This window comes from Suricata suricatta, chromosome 5, assembly GCF_006229205.1.
Source record: "Suricata suricatta isolate VVHF042 chromosome 5, meerkat_22Aug2017_6uvM2_HiC, whole genome shotgun sequence".
NCBI lineage: Eukaryota > Metazoa > Chordata > Mammalia > Carnivora > Herpestidae > Suricata > Suricata suricatta.
In genome coordinates, this window is record NC_043704.1 from 67,562,275 (window position 1) to 67,580,832 (window position 18,558).

Here is an 18,558-nt window from a genome sequence, read left to right on the forward strand (position 1 = left end):
TTGAAGGAGTGCCCATATTTAGTAGGGAGGGGTAGAGAAAACTTTGTATTGCCCCTATAATTATACTATACTCTATTGCTAAGGTTAATCCTCAGGTAAATTCCTTTAATTATTTTGGGCAGGGTATATGGGGAGTAGTAAAGGGTGGATTACATGACAGTAAAATAAAAATGTACTCCAAAGAATGGTCTGGAATTCATTAACCTTTTCCTCTTCACCCTCTGCCTAAAGGTACCAAGAAGTAGATTCCATTCACATGGTACTCTTTTCAGATTCTGCTCCTCAAACCACATTTTTATTTTTTATTTTTATTTATTTATTTTTTTCAGTGTGCGACCCACTTCAGTGCCTGCAGCCTACGGCACTGAGGCCAGGACACAGTTCAGGGCCACGTTCGCTGTGGCATGGGACACTATGAGAAGTCCAGCAAACTACATTTTATAGCAATGCTCACACTGTGCTACCATAAGGTACAGAGACTTGTCCTCTTGACATCCAGGACCTCCAGGCCCAGGGAGCAGCTGGACATGTTACAAAAGGAACCATCATTTATACTAGAAAATAGTCTATTTTGTCTGTACCTAATTACCAAAATCAACGGTGTATAAAAGAATAAATATTCCCAACAAAAAAACAAAAACTTAAACATTCTGGGAAAGAATACTTAGTTGACTTTGTTCAGCTGATATATGAACTGGGTCAAAGGTAGGGTCAGGAAGAAGGGATTTCAGGGTGGCAACCAGGGGAAAAAATCAGAAATGATTAAGAGCTTGATGCATTCAGGTAAAAGTAGGCTTCTGTAGCTGGACAGAAGGGTTCAAATGTATGCTGGAGGTGGCAGTGGTTGGGGAGAGAGAAACATGAGTAAGAGAGGGTAAGAGATAGAACGAGGGGGAAGACTTTGGGACTGGCTTTTAAAAGGTCGTGTATGTCATGTTAAGTAGTTTAGACCTGGTCACAGAAGCCTGAAATTAGATGCATGGTTCGGATTCCAAAATTTAGATTAGACAACAGTATAAGAGATTAGACTGAAGGAGGATATACTGGAGAAAGGAATGACTGAAGAGAAGGAGGGATATTGCAAAGCTAATTGCAAACATGATAGGGTATGAACAAAGATTGTGGCAGAACTGATGAATGTTCCTAAAGCATCTTTGGTCATTTCATCTCCTGTTCAAAAATAACTCCCTAATCTCACCCCATAATCTGGTTTCTCTCTTTTCCATAACCCCAATGTGTCCCTGTGAAAATCCTGAATTCCAGCAATAGTGATTGGCTATTTCCCCCAAATACATAAAATTTCTGCCTATATACCTTTCCTTCTACTTAGAATTCCCCTGGTCTTGCCTAAGGTCCAACTCAATTTCCATCTCTTAGTTTACTTCTCTCTGACCATTATAGCATTTTATTCATATTCTAATTATCTTCTACACGTTTTAGATCCCTGCTTGCATTATGTTCCTTGTTTTATATTCTGTCCATGGAGTCTCAAGTGTCTGGTACCTAACAGTTATTTGTTATACAGTGAATTGTGTCTCCCACCACACCAAATTCATATGTTTAAAGTCCTAACCCGCAGTGTGACTATATTTGGAGATAAAGTCTATAGGGAGGTAATTAGGGTTAAATGAGGTCATAAGGGTGGGGCCCTAATCCTACAGAACTTACATCCTTATACAAGGAAGAGACACGAAATATCTCTGTCTGTCTGTCTGTCTGTCTCTTTTTGGCCATCAATGAGGCTGCAACATGCAAGCCAGGAAGCCATGAAGAACCAGAAAACAACCCTGACAGGACTTTGAGCTTGGACTTTGAGCCTCTAGAACTGTGAAAAATGAATTTCTGTTGTTTAAGCCACGTAGTCTGTGGAATTTGTTATGGTAGCCCCAGCAGAAGAATACAATACAATAAATAAATAAATTCTTACTAAATGAGTATTCAAATAGAATTCTAGACACTCAATTTTAAACATTTTTTCTGGAAATAGTGTATTTTCCAGAAGTGCTAAGTCCAGCTTTTATAGTGGAAAATAAAACCCTGCAAAAACTTAAAATACCTTAAACAGTCAAACTTTAAAACATCCACCTATATGGAAAAAAATCAGTATAGTAGTTTTAAAAGGGTAGGAGGAGGGACATATGGACAGGGACTGACTGGGAAGGGCATGAGAAACCTTTGGAGGTGACAATATTACTCTCTTATGTTGATGATGGTTTATACTACAAGTATATGTAAGTATCAAAAGAATGGTATGCTTAACATCAGTGTATTTCACTGCATGTAGATTTTACAGAATGAAAGTGGGCAAATATTGAACTCTAGTTAATGATATGAATAGTGATATGTTTAGGAGTGAAGAATATGGAAGTTTAAAACTTACTAAAAAATTCATCAAAAAAATAAAGAGGTGAATTGATGGGTATATGGAGACGGGTATGTGATGGAGTAAATAGAGCAAATCACTGATTATAGAATCTAGGTGTACATAAGTGTTCACTGTAAAATTCTTTCAACTTTTCTGTAGTGTTTGGACATTTTCATAATAAAATTTTAAAGAAAAAGTACCTAAATCATTATAATAAAAAATACATGATTTCCTGTTTCTCTCCCACGGTACTCAGTGCAGTGCTCTTCATATTTAGGGTATGTACATGCAAAATGTAATGGTTTCACAGCTTTAAAAAATATTACATTTGATTAATAATTTGTGTGTGACAGCTAACCACAGCTTATAATTTTACCTAATTTATCTAAATCTAAATGTTATACTAAATTTTTACATTTTACAGTACCTTCACTTATGTTCATGTGTGCCTATGATAGTAGTGGCAAATGTTCTTATACTAACTTACAATGAGGTTAAGTGCTATGCCAAGGACAGCTCTAGAAAATCAGATCTTCTGACTTAAAAAAAATTTGCTTTTTACTGTTTTTATTTATTTTGCAGAGAGAGAGAGAAAGAGAGACAGCATGAGCAGGGGAAGGTCAGAGAGAGAGGGAGATACAGAATCTGAAGACAGGCTCCAGGCTCTGAGCTAGCTGACAGCACAGAGCCCGATGCGGGGCTCGAATCCACAAACCATGAGATCATGACCTGAGCCGAAGTCGGACACTCAACCGACTGAGCCACCCAGGCACCCCAGATCTTCGAACTTTCAACCCAGGTTATTCTCCATTATAAACCACACATTTGGAAAAACCCTAGAAAAACTATCTAAAAAGTTACCCCAGGTTTCACTAATGAAACTCATTTTATGACCTTTTAATTTACATTATTTCTGTGAATGGAATGGTTCTACAAGAGAATTTAGCTTTTGCTCCCCTTACATCTTTAAAAAAATTTTTTTTAATGTTTATTTATTTTTGAGAGAGAGGGAGAGTGAGCATGAGTGGGGTAGGGGCAGAGAGAGAGAGGGAGACACAGAACCTAAAGCAGGCTCCAGGCTCTAAGCTGTCAGCACAGAGCCCGAAGCGGGGCTCAAACCCACGGATCATAAGATCATGACCTGAGCCAAAGTCAAAGCCCTAACCACTGATTGAGCCACTAGGTGCCCTGCTCCCCTTACATCTTATCTGACCTTCCAAAAGAAAAAATAAAAGTGTTTTTTAAAGCACTGTTGTGTTTTTCAAAAGAGATCCTTTGAAATTTAGTTTCAGACAGACACTATGTCTGTCTGGAATAGAATAGAGAATTGGACCCACAAATGTACAGCCAACTAATCTTTGACAAACCAGGAAAGAGCATCCAATGGAAAAAAAAAAAAAAACAGTCTCCTTAACAAATGGTGCTGGGAGAACTGGAAAGCAACATGCAGAAGAATGAAACTGGACCATTTTTCTACACCATACACAAAAATAAATTCAAAATGGATGAAAGCTCTAAATGTGAGACAGGAAACCATCAAAACCTTAGTGGAGAAAACAGGCAACAACCTCTTTGACCTCAGACACAGCAACTTGTTACTCAACATGTCTCCAAAGGCAAGGGAAATAAAAGCAAAACTGAACTATTGGGGCCTCATCAAGATAAAAAGCTTCTGCACTGCAAAGGAAACTAAAAGGCAACAGATGGAATGGGAGAAGATATTTCCAAATGACATATTGCATAAAGGATTAGTATTCAAAATTTATAAAGAACTTCCCAAACTCAACACTCAAAAAACAAATAATCCAGTGAAGAAATGGGCAGAAGACATGAATAGACACTTTTCCAAAGACAACCAGATGACCAACAGACCAAGACCACAAATCAGATCAAATACAAATCAAAATGACATTGAGATCCACTTCACACCAGAGTGGCTAAAATTAACAACTCAGGGGGAGCCTGGGTGGCTCAGTTATGCATCTGACTTCCACTCAAGTCATGACCTCACAGTTCGTGAGTTCCCGGCCCCGAATCCCGCATCAGCCCAGAGCCTGGAGCCTGCTTCAGATTCTATATCTCCCTCTCTCTCTCTGTCCCTCCCCCGTTTATGCTCTGTGTGTGTCTCTCAAAAATAAGCATTAAAATTAACGACTCAGGAAAACAAATGTTGGCAAGGATATAGAGAAACAGGGAACCCTCTTGCACTGTTGGTGGGAATGCAAACTGGTGCAACCACTACGTGAAACAGTATAGTCATTCCTAAAAAAAATTAAAAATAAAATTACCCTACTACCCAGCAATAGCACTACTATGAATTTATCCAAAGGATACAGGAGTGCTGATTCATAGGGGCACATGTACCCCAATGTTTATAGCAGCATTATGGACAATAGCCAAATTATGGAGAGAGCCCAAATGTCCATCAACTGATGAATGGATAAAGAAGATGTGGTTTATATATACAATGGGATACTATTTGGCAATGAGAATGAAATCTTGCCATTTGCAACAACATGGATTGAACTGGGGGGTATTATGTTACGTGAAATAAGTCATGCAGAAAAAGATATCATATGTTTTCACTCATATGTGGAATTTGAGAAACTAAACAGAAGACCATGGGGGAAGGGAAGGAGAAAAAATAGTTTCAAACAGAGAGGAAGGCAAATCATAAGATATTTTTAAATAGAGAAAATAAACTGAAGGTTGGGGGGGGAAATGGGTGATGGGCATTGAGGAGGGCACTTGTTGGGATGAGCACTGAGTGCTGTATATAAGTGATGATTCATAGGAATCTACACCTGAAGCCAAGAGCACACTGTACACACTATATGTTTGCTAACTTGACAAGAAAGCATGGTCTTAGAGATTCAAATAATTAGAGAGACGGAAACAGTTTTAAATCTCACTTAACAAAAGCTTATTTTATAGATTCAAAAGTTAATTCCTAAGTGGTTAAGCAATTAGCTCAAGGTCCCAAAACTTTAATGGCAGAAGCAGTATTAGAACCCACATCTAACTCCCTCACCAGTGCTCATTCTAGTAAACGTTAAGGCTATTATTGCTCAGTTATCTGAGCTTATCAATTCATAGTACTAATTAATGTGAAAGACCAAGGCAACAAATGGGCCTGTTAATCTTAAATATTCCATACCGATTTTTTTTCTATCTTATTTCAGATTTTTACAAGTATCTGTATTTGTCCAGCACTTTGATCATATTTGAAGTTGGCTGGTGTTGTACTGATCTATTCTGAGAAGGAGCTGAAGTGAAGAGGTCACAGGGAAAGTGGAAAGACCCCACATAAACTTCTTTGGCCAAATGTTTGTCATAATTCAGTCTGTTGAGGTTATCTTCAAGAATACCACTTCCTACAAAATGGTTCATAGCACAAAACTTCCTACAGATAGATCAGTGATACATGAAACTATTTTTCATTATCTTTAAAGATACATTTGTAAGGTCATGATTTTTTAATTCAACTCTTTATCTAGACACAAGCACGTTTATGCCTACAATAAAACAGATAACTTCATACTAACTTAGTTAAAATCTAGACCCCTTTCTTTAATTCGTGGATTGGTATTAGCCCTAAAATACGTTTTCCTTAAGTGTTACATTTCCTCTAACGGTTAGGAAGGCAGAGCACCACAACAGGTACTAAAATTAATCGCCCCTTCAAAGGCTCCAAACGTTGTGCCCCATCAAAACAGTAAAACTTGTACCAGGTTCTTTGTTTTGTTTTATCAAGTAAATAAGTTCTCCTTCACTTTCTTCTCTCCTACAAATGGTCAACTTAAAGTACGATGAGGATGGCAGACGCTAGGAACTGAGTTCAGGGGATGGCTTCAAAGGTTGTTATAATCCCTACAACCCGGCACAAGCTTGGTTTTACCACCTCGGAACCACTCGGAGTTTCCCAGGACGGTTACCCGAGGCCTGGTCGCCGCTGGGAGAACCATGACACCCACGGAGCTGCCTCGCTCTCCATGGCCAAGCCCGCGCCCCCATGACCTCCAATGGCTGGAAAAAGGAGCCTGGAACTGCCCGCTTCTTCCACAACCGATCCGCACTCCCTCCCAGGCCACAGCAGGGTACAGGATTCGAAGACAGTTGGGGGGTAACACCTGCCACAGGAGGAAAACCCCATCACCTGGAACTCGGCGAACTCCTCACAGTTCACACTGCCACTGGGCGCCGCCATATTGGACAAACGCGAGGCCCCCGCCGGGAGCCAATCACCACGGAGCAAAGGTGTCCGCGTCGCCGCCTAACAAAATTTATTCCGAAGAAAATCAGCGAAGAAGCTAAGGCAAGGTTTGTCTGTTCCCTAGTACTCATCTGCATCGAAACCTGTAACCCTGCTGTGTCCTTCTTTTCGGTCTTACACCTTTAACACGGCCTCCTGGAACTGGCCTCGTTGTATCGGAGAGTATCAGAACTTGAAGGGATTGTTTTACTCCAATCCCATTTTTTTTTACCTTGGTGGCACCAACCTGGTCCTTTGAAGAGGAAACCTAGAGTAGAGTGAGGTTTTCTTAATCTCCCACTTTATTATTTACCTCCCGTCCCTTGAGCACAGAGACTTTTGTTCGTTAAGAATTTGGGACTGCTAAGAAATGTTTTAAAAAAAAATTACTGGGGGCGCCTGAGTGGCTCAGTGGGTTGAACATACAATCTTGGCCCAGGTTTGGTAATACGGCAGTGTGGGGTAAGGGTTGTATAAAGTGTTCAGGTGGGGAAATGCTTAGTTTCATTTTATAAAAATAGGCAAATTGAAGAAATAGGAAGCATACATGTGAATTTCTCACGTAGGCTGAGAAATATGCTCACTAAGACACGGTGTCCATTGATCACTAGGAACTTAATTTATGTTTTTGATAAAGGCAGTATGTTCATTGAAAACGCTGGAAAAACAGTATTGAAATATTAGGTTTATCTAGGCAGTGTGATTTCGGGGTCTGCAGTTCACAGCAGTTCTGCAGTGATCACATTTCTTCTATTTCAAACGGATACTTTCTTAGACACAGAGAATGATATCGCAAAGGCCACTAACACCCAAACTCCACAAAAGCTTTTTTAAATACGCGTCCAGGACGCGGCACCGTGAGGAGCGGAACCTGGCGCTCAGTCTGCACAGTCTGCGCGTCACGCACGTCCCACACGCTCCGTGCGCCACGCTGGCCCTGCCCGGACGCCCCGAGCGTCCTGCTGGGTCCGCCCTCAAGTCACACATGTCTGTTCTGCCAGCATCGCCCGCCCCTTTCCAGTTGCGGAGTTTGGTGACATTGAACGGGCCGGTGCTGTCACCGCCCGCGAGGCGCAGTCGGGTCGGCGGAGTAGGCGGCCATGGGGAGCCTGCGCGGCCTACGCTGGGCAGCGGGTGAGACGCGGGGCGGGCTGGGGGAGGTTGGGAAGACAGCATGGCTGCTGGAGATTGAGGAATCCTGCAGCTCCCCCAAGCCTGGTAATTGCTTGAGTTCATCACGCACTCCCAAGTTCCTCAGAATCCTACCCCAGTGATGGGAGAGAGCAAAGGCTAAGAGTGCCACTGCTAAGCAGATAGTCAGGGTTGGTCCAGAGTGACCCTGGCGCCTGGCCCTGCGTCCACCCTGCTCCCACCAACTTAAGAAGGCCTTGCTCCCTGCTATCGCCCCACCCCCATCCCGTCACCACCGAACTCGGTTCTTAACGCACCTGCCAATCCCTAGAGCCCCCTCCCTCGCCCCCCGCCATTTGCCTGGTAGATTGAGCTTTCCGCCCTAACCCCTCCCGTCCATATCTCTGTATGAGACTCCCCAGCCTCTGGCCACCTCAAAAGTTTCTCTCTGCTCTCAGAAAACTTCGAGTCTAGGGTTTCCTACCCACTTAGTGACTGATTAGAAAAGGGATTTAAGGTTTTACAGAATAATAGTAAATGTTTTCCTAAAATAAGAGATACGTTTCTCAAGCAATCGTAAGTGACGTACTTTGAATTTCTTGGAGGAAAGTGTTAACGTAGATTCTGCAGTTTATTTTTCTACTATGCATTTGTGTAATGTGTATTTGGAGTCAGAGCTTAATTTGTCTCCTTGGGAAACTACCAGAGCCTCTGCTTAGTAGGGGCTGAGAAATCGGAATGTTTGCCTCTTGACTCTTTTCCAGGCATGAGCTTTGCTAAGGTGTAGTGATTTTTTTTGTTCCTCGGAGCAAATTACTAAAAAGTTGCCTACTTCAAATTTTAAAGAAAGAATAACTCCAAACTTGCCTATTGAAGTAATGTGCATTACAAATGTAAATGAAGAAATGTAAAAAAAAAAAAAGTTATCTTTTATATGGCTTATTTTGTGTTCCAGTGGAGAATGGAGTGGAAAATATGGCTCAAACTGGAGAATATTATTTGCTTCTTTTAAAATAAACACTCCCTCCACTAAGAGAGATTGAGTTCCTTGATTTGTTTAACTTCGTTGAACTAATTTATCTAAAATCTTTTGTGTACAACCTGTTGACCTGTCAGCTGTTACAAGGTAAGTGAAAGAATCATGGCTCTGTAAAAAAACTAAAATAGAGTGAACGAGACTTTGACTACCTAGGAACTAAGACCAAGGGTTTGTAAGTAGTTTATCTTCTGCCTTGAAGATATATTTATGCATTATAAAGATTCAAAAGCCTCTCTGCAGACTTTTGATATTGAAGAACTTCAGTATTGGGCATTCAATCAAAACAAAATTCCTTGAGCTAAAAATTGAAGAACAATTTGCTTTATTCCAGATAGATCCACTAAGAATGTTACATGAAGAACTCTTTCCAAAGGGTCTTCTTTGAATGTCTGATGTTTTGTGAGCAACTCTAAGCAATCTGCCCTTTCACCCACTTGTTCCCATTTTTATAGCTAAATACTCTGACATACATTATTTTACTTGATTGATTTCTTATAGTATCCTTCTTAGGTAAGTCTTATCATCCATTCTCCAATGTGCAAGTGAATGAACATAGGTCAGATGGTTAAATGAGTTGTCCAAGATCATTCAGCCATAAAATGTTAGAACTTGGAGATGAGTAAGTGCCTTCTAATTCGGGAACTTGTGCTCTTTGCTTCGTTGAGGCTGCTTATTCAGGATATGTGTGTGCTGTATATGTGTTTGTCATGGCTAATTGGGCCTCTCTTTTTTTTTAATGTTTGCTTGTTTGTTTTGAGAGAGAGAGAGAGAGAAAGGGCAAGCAGGGGAGGGGCAGAAAAAGAGAAAGAAACCCAAGCTGGCTCTGCACTCAGCACGGGGCCCCAAAGTGCAGTTTGATCTCAGAACCAGGAGATCATGAACTGAGCTGAAATCAAGAGTTGGATGCTTGACTGACTGAGCCACCCAGGTGCCCCTAATTGGGTCTCTTTAGCGTGAAATGGAAGTGTCATGAAGTGCAAATTTACTTGGAAAATGGAAGCACACATTCGTGTGCAAATGGATTTTCAGTAAAAAGACTGATTTATCAGGCAACCTTAACCAAAAGAATGGCAAATCAAATAGAAACATAATCTAGGCATGCCTCACTTATCCAGATTACTATTTGGAATAAGATAGTCTAGGTCAGTGAAATTTCAAATAGCCAAAGCTTAATCCTTTAAATGATGGACCTTTATTTTAAAATGTTTCCGTTGGAAATCTTTGCTGTACAAACAGAATATAGGTTTTTATGAGCTTGAATTTGTTTATCATTTTGTAGATATAGCTATAGATATAGGTCAGAGTTGTTAACTTATGGCTCTTGGACCCCTTCTCAGGTGAGAGGTCCTATGAACATCTGAAATTATATTCATATTTGTATGACTGGGTACCTATTTAGGAAGAGAGGATCCATATCTTGCATCCATTCCTTAGAGCAATCTATGCTCTTTAAGTTAAAAGGCACTGATACTATGATTTGGAACGAAATGGTTACTGACTCCTACTCCTTTAGGTTCCATGGGGGTGAAGACTAAATTGTTTTTACTAAATCCCCAGTATTTATCAGTGTCCAGCTCATAGTAGACAGGAAATATTTTTGGAATAATCATTTTTAATTTAAAAAAATTTAAAACTTAAAATTATTATTTTTAATAATTATTTCTACAGAATAATTATTAGATGAAAGGAATGGAATGGCCTTACAAGAATGTTTCTTCACATCTTCAGAAAAATTTTATTATCCTAAACTTCTTTGACTTTTCAACAGACTTTAAAATGATTTTATTATTATCATTGTTATACCAATACAGAGAACCACAGAGAGCCTCCTTGTCAGTTTAACTGACATTCTGCAGCATTAGAATCAAGAGATAACTTAGAGGTCATACAGTTTAGCCCCCTAATTTTACAGATGAGGAAACTTAGGGCCTCAGAAGGGAATTAAGTTGGTCCCAGAAGAGTCATACAGGTACAAAGCTGAGACATAACCAATATCTCCTGGCTCCTATTCTTTTTTTTCTTTTTTTTACATTTATTGATTTTTGAGAGACAGAGTGAGACAGAGGGCAAACGGAGAAGGGGCAGAAAGAGAAGGAGACACAGAATCCGAAGCAGGCTCCAGGCTCTGAGCAAGCGTTTGACACAGAGCCCTATGCGGGGCTCAAACCCACAACATAACCTGAGCCGAAGTCGGACGCTTAACTGACTGAGCCACCCAGGGCCCCTTCTGGCTCCTATTCTGATTTCATTTCCATCACATTCTGCTCCTTCATTATTCTTTTGTTTGTTCTCGCTAACCAACCCTAAATGAATACATGCCCATTTTTAGTGTTCTTTGGCTTTGCTTATCACACCCACCAGTGCCTGCCAACAGGGTTTTGTTGAGCACACATTGTGTGCCCTGTACCCTCTGAATGCTCTAAAGTGAGTGGACTCCCACTCTTTGCAGGGGCTGCAGTTTATTGCCGTGAACAAATCTACCTGTATAGTACATCTGGAGAGCTTATGCGGGACAGGATATATTAAGTTCTAGATTGCAGAAGCGATTTTAAGTGCTGCCATGGTATCGTGGAGCCAGTTCCTATTGGCTTTGGGCACATCTCTTCCCAATTTCATAATTAGTCATGTTTCATTGGTACCTTGAAATCTGCTGTGGCGAGGGTTATTGGCAAACACTATGAATCAGGGATTTTCCCCACTGACCTCCTCCCAAAACCCAGCATACCACTTGCTTTAAGAAAGGAATAGAAGTATAGGTTAAGATTATCTAGTGAAGGCTCTGTTGAAACAGAAGGTATGGGAGACAGACAAGAGCAAAGGTAGGAGCAGAAATGAGTCTGGAGAGGATGTGCGAAGAGAAAGAGTAATAAGGACAGAGGATTACCTTGGATTTCAGTCAGGAGGTAAAAGAAAAGGTGTGGCCTTTGAGTGTTTTGAACTACATTCATTGGGGCAAAAAGGAAGCCTTTACGCAGAAGGTCTCAAAACATTTTTGGAAAATTAACATGGCTGCTGCATACATGAATAGCTAGTACCTGTGAAGATATTACAGAAGTCTGTGTGTGAGGTGATGATGGAGATGATTATGTGTGTGTGTATACTTATACATAGGAAGTATTTTGAAGAAATTACTGTGGCTCTCTGAGACAGGATAATTTAAGGAAGACTGAAGTTTTGTATGTTTTTTTTTTTTAATAATTTTGTTTTTTAATGTTTGGGAGGAGTGGGGACAGAGGATCCCTCCATGCTAACCCCAGCAAGCCTGATGCGGGGCCAAAACAGTGAGATCATGACCTGAGCTGAAGTTGGCTGCTCAGTCAACTGAGCCATCCAGGCGCCTCAAAACTGAAGTTTTTGAGTGTGGAGGACTGTAGGAGTGTTGCCCCGTTGTCAGAAATAGGAAAGTTAAGAAGGGATACTGCTGTGGCAGAGGGGTCATGCATTATTGAGTGGTAGGTGACATTGAGTTATAGGTAAATGTGGGATTTCCCAGTCAAAGACTAGGGGACAAAGGAGGGAGTCCTCCCTGAAACAGACGAATGCAGGAGAGAGGCAAAGACTGAATCTTGGAGGCCTGTCATACAGTGTAAGTCATGGAGATGGACATTAAAGCAGGTACACCATAGAGGTCAGAGATGAAGGGAGAGAATATAACAGTGAATGTCAGAAGGTTCAGAGGTCTTGTAGAAAGCTGAGCTCAGTTGAGTCAAATGGCCACAAAGATAGGAAGGGTAGAATCAAGTGAGCTAATGGCGAGATTCTAAAAAGCATTCATGGGACTAGAGAGAGATCACTAATGTTAGAGCAATTTTAATAAAATGAGTAGGGGAAGAAACATTACAGTAAAATGTGTGGGTGGTGAGGCCAAGATTGTAAATTAAATACATGCCACTTATTTAGTCATTTGAACTATGAAAAGAAGGAGATTAGTTTTTTATTGATAGGAACTGTGTACGTGATTGTTTTGTCTAAGATAGCATACCCTCAATGCCACTGTGGTACAATGAGACCAGAGTTCTCATCAGCTCTAGGAAGAAGTGTAAACCAGCTCTGCCTTTCTGGAAAGCAGTTGTTGTCATCTTAAAAGCGTTCATATTCCCTAACCCTGCACTACCAGGATTCTATGTAAGAAAACAGTCAGAAATGCCATCAGAGATTTGGGTAGAAAACTGCTCATTTTTGTAATAGTGAAATTGGGGGGGGAAACCCAGCCAAGGGAATGATTAAATTTGGGTTATATCCATGTGTTGGATGTTATATAGCCACCAAAAGTATTTTTTAGTTAATCTCTTGGAAAAGCATTTTGACATAACCAAAATACAGTATTTGATTATGAAAAATGTATACGTTATATTTAAGCATAGGAAAATGTCTGGGAAGAAATATACCAAGTTGTTAACCCTGGAAGATGTGATTATAGGTGTTTTTATTTTTTCTTCATACTTTCTTTTAAGCTTCCAAATTTCTATAATGAGGAAATGTTACTTTTCTAACTTAAAGTTTATTTCTTTTAAAGCAGGGAGACATTTGGAAGGAAAAGGGCAGAGGGAAGAATCTAGAGGTGGTGAGATAAGTTTGGCATACTCAGTAAGAGGATCCCAGATGGAATGCTTCACTACAGTGAAGGAAGGCCTAGTGTTCTTATAAGCGTGCAGGGAAGGATGAGAAAACAGATGGACAAGCGGGGAATCTGTTTCTGTCACAAAGTGGATTTAGGTCAACAGCTAAGGCCAAGAGAGTTTCAAATGCCACTGTTGGAAATGGGATACAATTTGATTGAAGGGGAAAAAAAAAAAAACAAGGAATGGCCCCATCTCACTGAAGTTTGGCCACCAGATACATAGAACTGCAAGATTTCTTTCATAGTTTCCTCCCCATTTAAAAATTGGCCAGGTTCCAAAAAAACAAAAAACAAACAAACAAAAAAACTGACCAAGTTCCAAGGGCTTATTTATAAATCTGTCTTTTGAACTCTAAAATTTTTTTCCTGTACAAGCAATGTTACAGATGGTGATTAGGGTTCCAGCCAGCCCACCAAAGTTCATAATGTCGATCTCTCGTGGCATTTTTCCTCCCTAGTATTTTTCACATCTGTTAGGTACTCACCATTAGGACCTATAGCTGTATTATTTCTTTTACACAGCCTACTTGAACAACAGTGTTGTGCGACACCACCTAAAAGGAGGGTCCCCTATTTATGTCTTCCTACTCCTGTTTCCTTTACCCGTACTTTTTCCTCACCCCTGGCTTGTCCCGCATTCTGCACTCAGATATACTGCATAAAATCACCGTTATTGTTTTCCTGCTCAGAGCCCTTCTGCCTGTTTTCCAAATCCTTTTGGGCATTTGGCACACAAAAGGACTCTCACTGTTGGGGAGCATGGATAGGCACAGTAACCAGAGCCAGAGTATGGTAGGCCTGTGTCATCACTTAAATTCTAAGCCCTAGAACATTAGCATGGACCTCATTAAGAAGGCAGGCAGGTTTGCGAGGGATGGGAGCCTGGCTGGGAGATTTGGAAGTCTATGTCGCATACAAGAACTGGGCAAGTCAGAGTTTGAATACCCATTGTTTTCAGAATAATTGCAGACAGGAGATATCAAGCCTAATTATTGAAAAATCTCAAGAGTAGGTTAATATCTCTGGTTCATTGGTTTGTTTTGCTGCAGCCAACCATTAGGCCAGCTTTGCTTCTAATGTGGAAACTAAATCAGTGGTTCTCTAAATTACGTGAGCTTGGAGTAGGAATAAGATCTCTAACTTCTCTAAGCAAGATAATTATTCTAACTTAGTCATTCTTCTAGGTCTACTGAGCAGCTACAAACATTTGACATAAAATTTCATCATAATTATAAAATATAGTATTGATTAAAGGGTGTGTGTATATGACCTTTGCAGTGATCAGGATAAGCTTAGCTTAAAATTGATCTGATTCTCAAACAAACTTTGAATGTCTCCTCCTTAGACTTGCCCTTTCCTATCACAGCAGACGTGTTAGGACTAGCAATATCATATTTGAATTCTAGAATGATTAAATAGACATTTGTGGGCTAACAGGATAACCGCCTAAGTATTTATTAAAATATCTTTACATGGGCAGACAGCCTTTCCTCTGCTGTCCTGCCTGCCATTCCCTTGTAATGTACTCAATAAACTTCTATCTCCTTTAAAAAAAAAAAAAAATCTGGGGCACCTGGGTGGCTCAGTTAGTTAAGCATCGGACTTCGGCTCAGGTCATGATCTCGCAGTTCATGGGTTCAAGCCCCGCGTCCAGCTCTGTGCTGACAGCTCAGAACCTGGAGCCTGCTTCGGATTCTGTGTCTCCCTCTCTCTCTGCCACTCCCCTGCTTGCACTCTGTCTCTCTCTGAGAAATAAACATTAAAAAATTAAAAAAAAAAATCTTTCCATAGGGCATGAAAAGGGAACGTTGTTGTCCCAGAACATGTTGCTTCTCGAGGCCAGGGTCCTGAACATTAGGAAAAGAGAAGGTAGTTGGGCACATGGTCTCATAGCGGTGTGGTAGGATCAGCTCTTGAAGCTCTGGTCATTCGTTGTGAAATCATCAGACAGTGGCCTTTTACCCATGAGGAGGAGCCAGCTGCTATGGAGGATGGAGGAAGTGAAATACAGCCTTTTCCAAAAGGGAAGAGGAGGTAAAGCAGCTGTAGAACAATTCACAGTGCTTGTTGTCAGGTCGTGAAGTGTATGAGACTGCGTACTGTTGTAAAATCCAAACATTGGGCATACAACTCTGTAATGAGTTACATATTACTGATGTGCAGAGGTCCGAAGTAAAGCAGAACTTCTTTTCAGAAAATTAGTTGTTGAAAAGAAGGATTTTGAACTTTGTCAGAAACAGGTATTAGGCTCTGGAGGTGCCCTGGTCATCAATGTAACCTGTGCTCAACAGGGACTCAGGCTGATTGTGTTACAGAGCGGCGATTCTCAAACGTAGCAGCATGTTAGAATCACGTAGAGAATTCTTTTTTTAATTTTTTAATTTTTTTTTCTTTTTTTTTTTGAGAAAGAGAGAGACAGAGTGCAAGCAGGGGAGGGGCAGAGAGAGGGAGACACAGACTCTGAAACAGACTCCAGGCTCAGCACTGTCAGCACAGAGCCCGACGCGGGGCTCGAACTCATGAAACATGAGTTCATGACCTGAGCCGAAGTCGGATGCTTAACCAACTGAGCTCCCTAGGTGCCCCACTTAGAGAATTTTAAAAAATATTGATGGCCAGAGTCCTGCTCCCAGACACTGGGATTTAATTGGCTGGCTCTGCAATTTTTTTTTTTTGAGCTACTTTAGTGATTGTTCTATGCAAAATTTGAAATTCACTTTTCTAGAGCACGGCTTCTTAAACTTCAGTATGCATAAGGATGACTTAAAGGGCTTACTAAAACATTTTTTCTAGGCCATATTCCAGGAGATTCTGAAGGTTTGGGGTGGGGTCTGAGAATTTGTACTTCCATGAAGCTCCCAGCTGAGGCTGAGTAAATAGTACAGTTTTCGACTTTGGAATATGTGGCACTCATTTCCATGTGTTTGGCACATAGTAAGTGCTCATCAGCTGTTGAATGAATGTGGGTATCTATTTGCTTCTTGAAATTTAATGTTCATGTGAATCATTTGGATATCTCATTAAAAATGCAGGCTCCCAAGGGCACTTAGGTAGTTCAGATGGTTGAGCATCTGACTCTTGATTTTGGCTCAGGTCATGATCCTAGGGTGGTGGGATCGAGTCCCATGTCAGGCTCTGCACTGAGTGTGGAACCTGCTTGGGATTTGGGATTCTCTCTCTCTTTCTGTCTCTACTTCTCTACCCTGCTTGCTTGCTCGCTCTTGCTCGCTCTCTCTCTCTTTTAAAAAAAAATGCAGACTCAGATTCTGTAGGTCTGGATGGGAGCTGAGAATTTGCATTTATTCTAACAAGTTCCCAGGCCATGTCAACCACTCTTGAAAATAGCAAGGTGTGACAAGATGTATACTAACATGATGATTTTCTCATCTCATTTCCATCAGTGCACATTAGTCATATGACCTCATCTACACATTTAAAATTTTTTTTAATTTATTTTATTTTATTTTATTTTTGAGAGAGAGACAGAGGATAAGAGGGGGAGGGGCAGAGTGAGAGGGAAACACAGAATCAGAAGTAGCCTCCAGGCTCTGGGCTGTCAACACAGAGCCCAACGCAGAGCTTGAACCCACAAACTGCATGATCGTGACCTGAGCTGAAGTTGGACATTCAACCAACTGAGCCACCCAGGTGTCCCCTACACATTTTAAGTCTACCCTGAAATGAGCGCATTTCCTACTACCTTCCTTTCTTTCTCTGTCCCATTCCAAAAGCATATTGGAGTTCACGTGAATGAGAATGACATTTTTATAGAGATAACATCAAATTCTCACTAATTTTAAAAATATTAAATATCAAGTGTGTATGAAATATTCATAAAACCTGTGCAGAGTAAAAACAAGATATAATTAATACCCAAGTACCCATGTTTAAAATATATTTTTATTTTGGAATAATTTTAATTTACACAAAAGTTGCAGAGATAGTACAGGAGTTCTGTATTCCTCTTACCCAGTTGTCCCTAATTTTAACATTTTCCATAACCATAGTACATTTGTCAGAACTAAGAAACTAGCATTGGTATATTACTATCAACTAAAGGACAGACTTCATTCAGGTCTCACCAGATATTCTACTTATGTCCCATTTTCTGTTCCTGGATGCCACATTGCATTTAGTTGTCAGTGTCTCCTTAGTCTCTTCTGGTCTGTGACAGTTTCACATTATTTAGTTTTCATGATTTTGATAGCTTTGAAGAATACTGGTCAAATATTTTGTAGAATATGTCTCAATTTGGGTTTGTTTGATGCTCACTTAGGATAAGAGTAGGGTCATGGATTTGAGGAAAGAATAAGTAGCACAGAGGTCAAGTGCCCTTTTTATTAAATCATCTTAGACGATATCCAAATGATATATGATTTTAACCTTGACCAGTTTGTTTCCTCCTTGTAAAGTTACTGTTTTTCCCTTCCCATTCTCTGTTCTTTGGATATAACTCACTAAGTCCAACTCATACTTTCCCACAGGGGAAAGGAATCCCAGAGGGAAGAATATCTACATGTATTTGGGATTTTTCTATAAGGAAGATTTGTCCCTTCTCCCTCATTTATTCAGTTATTATTTGTATCAGTATGGATTCATATTTTTATACCTTAAGTCATAATCTATTACTACATTGTTTCTTGCTCAAATTATTCCAGGTTAGGCTCTATCAGATCAGCTCCTGTGTCCCTTTACATCCCCCCATTCAAAACCATCCTTGTATTTTTTTAATTAACAATTTTAATATTTTTATTTTTATTACTTTTTAATAGTTTGTCAAGTTGGTTTCCATATAACATCCAGTGCTCTTCCCCACAAGTGCCCTCCTCCATTACCACCTCTCCGCCTCTCCCTTCAACCCTTGGTTCCAGTTCTGCTTTCAGTATTCGATAGTCCCTCAGGTTTTGCATCCCTCTCTCTCCCCAACTCTTTCCCCCTTCCCCTCCCCATTGTCTTCCATTAGGTTTCTCCTGTTAGACCTATGAGTGCAAACATATCAGATAAAGGGCTAGTATCCAAAATCTACAAGGAACTCACCAAACTCTACACCCGAAAAGTGAAAATATGGCTTTAAAGTTATGAGTGTATTTTAGCATGAAGACTATCATATGCAATTATTTTATTTTGTCACTAATGCCATCAGATATATA

General features: G+C 40.3%; 2 protein-coding genes across 3 annotated transcripts in view; one reads left to right on the plus strand and one right to left on the minus strand.

Annotated features, from left to right (window-relative positions):
* The window catches only part of CCDC58 (coiled-coil domain containing 58), a 28,272-nt gene extending 21,666 nt beyond the window's left edge, over window positions 1–6,606 (minus strand). Inside the window, exon 1 of one of the 2 annotated variants that reach the window (XM_029939425.1) lies at window positions 6,522–6,606. In XM_029939425.1, coding sequence (XP_029795285.1) covers window positions 6,522–6,572 — 51 coding nt within the window. In that variant the 5' untranslated portion in view covers window positions 6,573–6,606. Of the gene's footprint in view, window positions 1–6,300; window positions 6,440–6,521 lie in introns of those variants that run through there. The other variant, XM_029939426.1, reaches the window with a different exon arrangement.
* A 953-nt stretch (window positions 6,607–7,559) lies between these two features.
* FAM162A (family with sequence similarity 162 member A) overlaps window positions 7,560–18,558 on the plus strand; it is a 35,907-nt gene continuing 24,908 nt past the window's right edge. Inside the window, exon 1 of the mRNA XM_029939423.1 lies at window positions 7,560–7,751. Coding sequence (XP_029795283.1) covers window positions 7,718–7,751 — 34 coding nt within the window. The 5' untranslated portion in view covers window positions 7,560–7,717. The remainder of the gene's footprint in view (window positions 7,752–18,558) is intronic.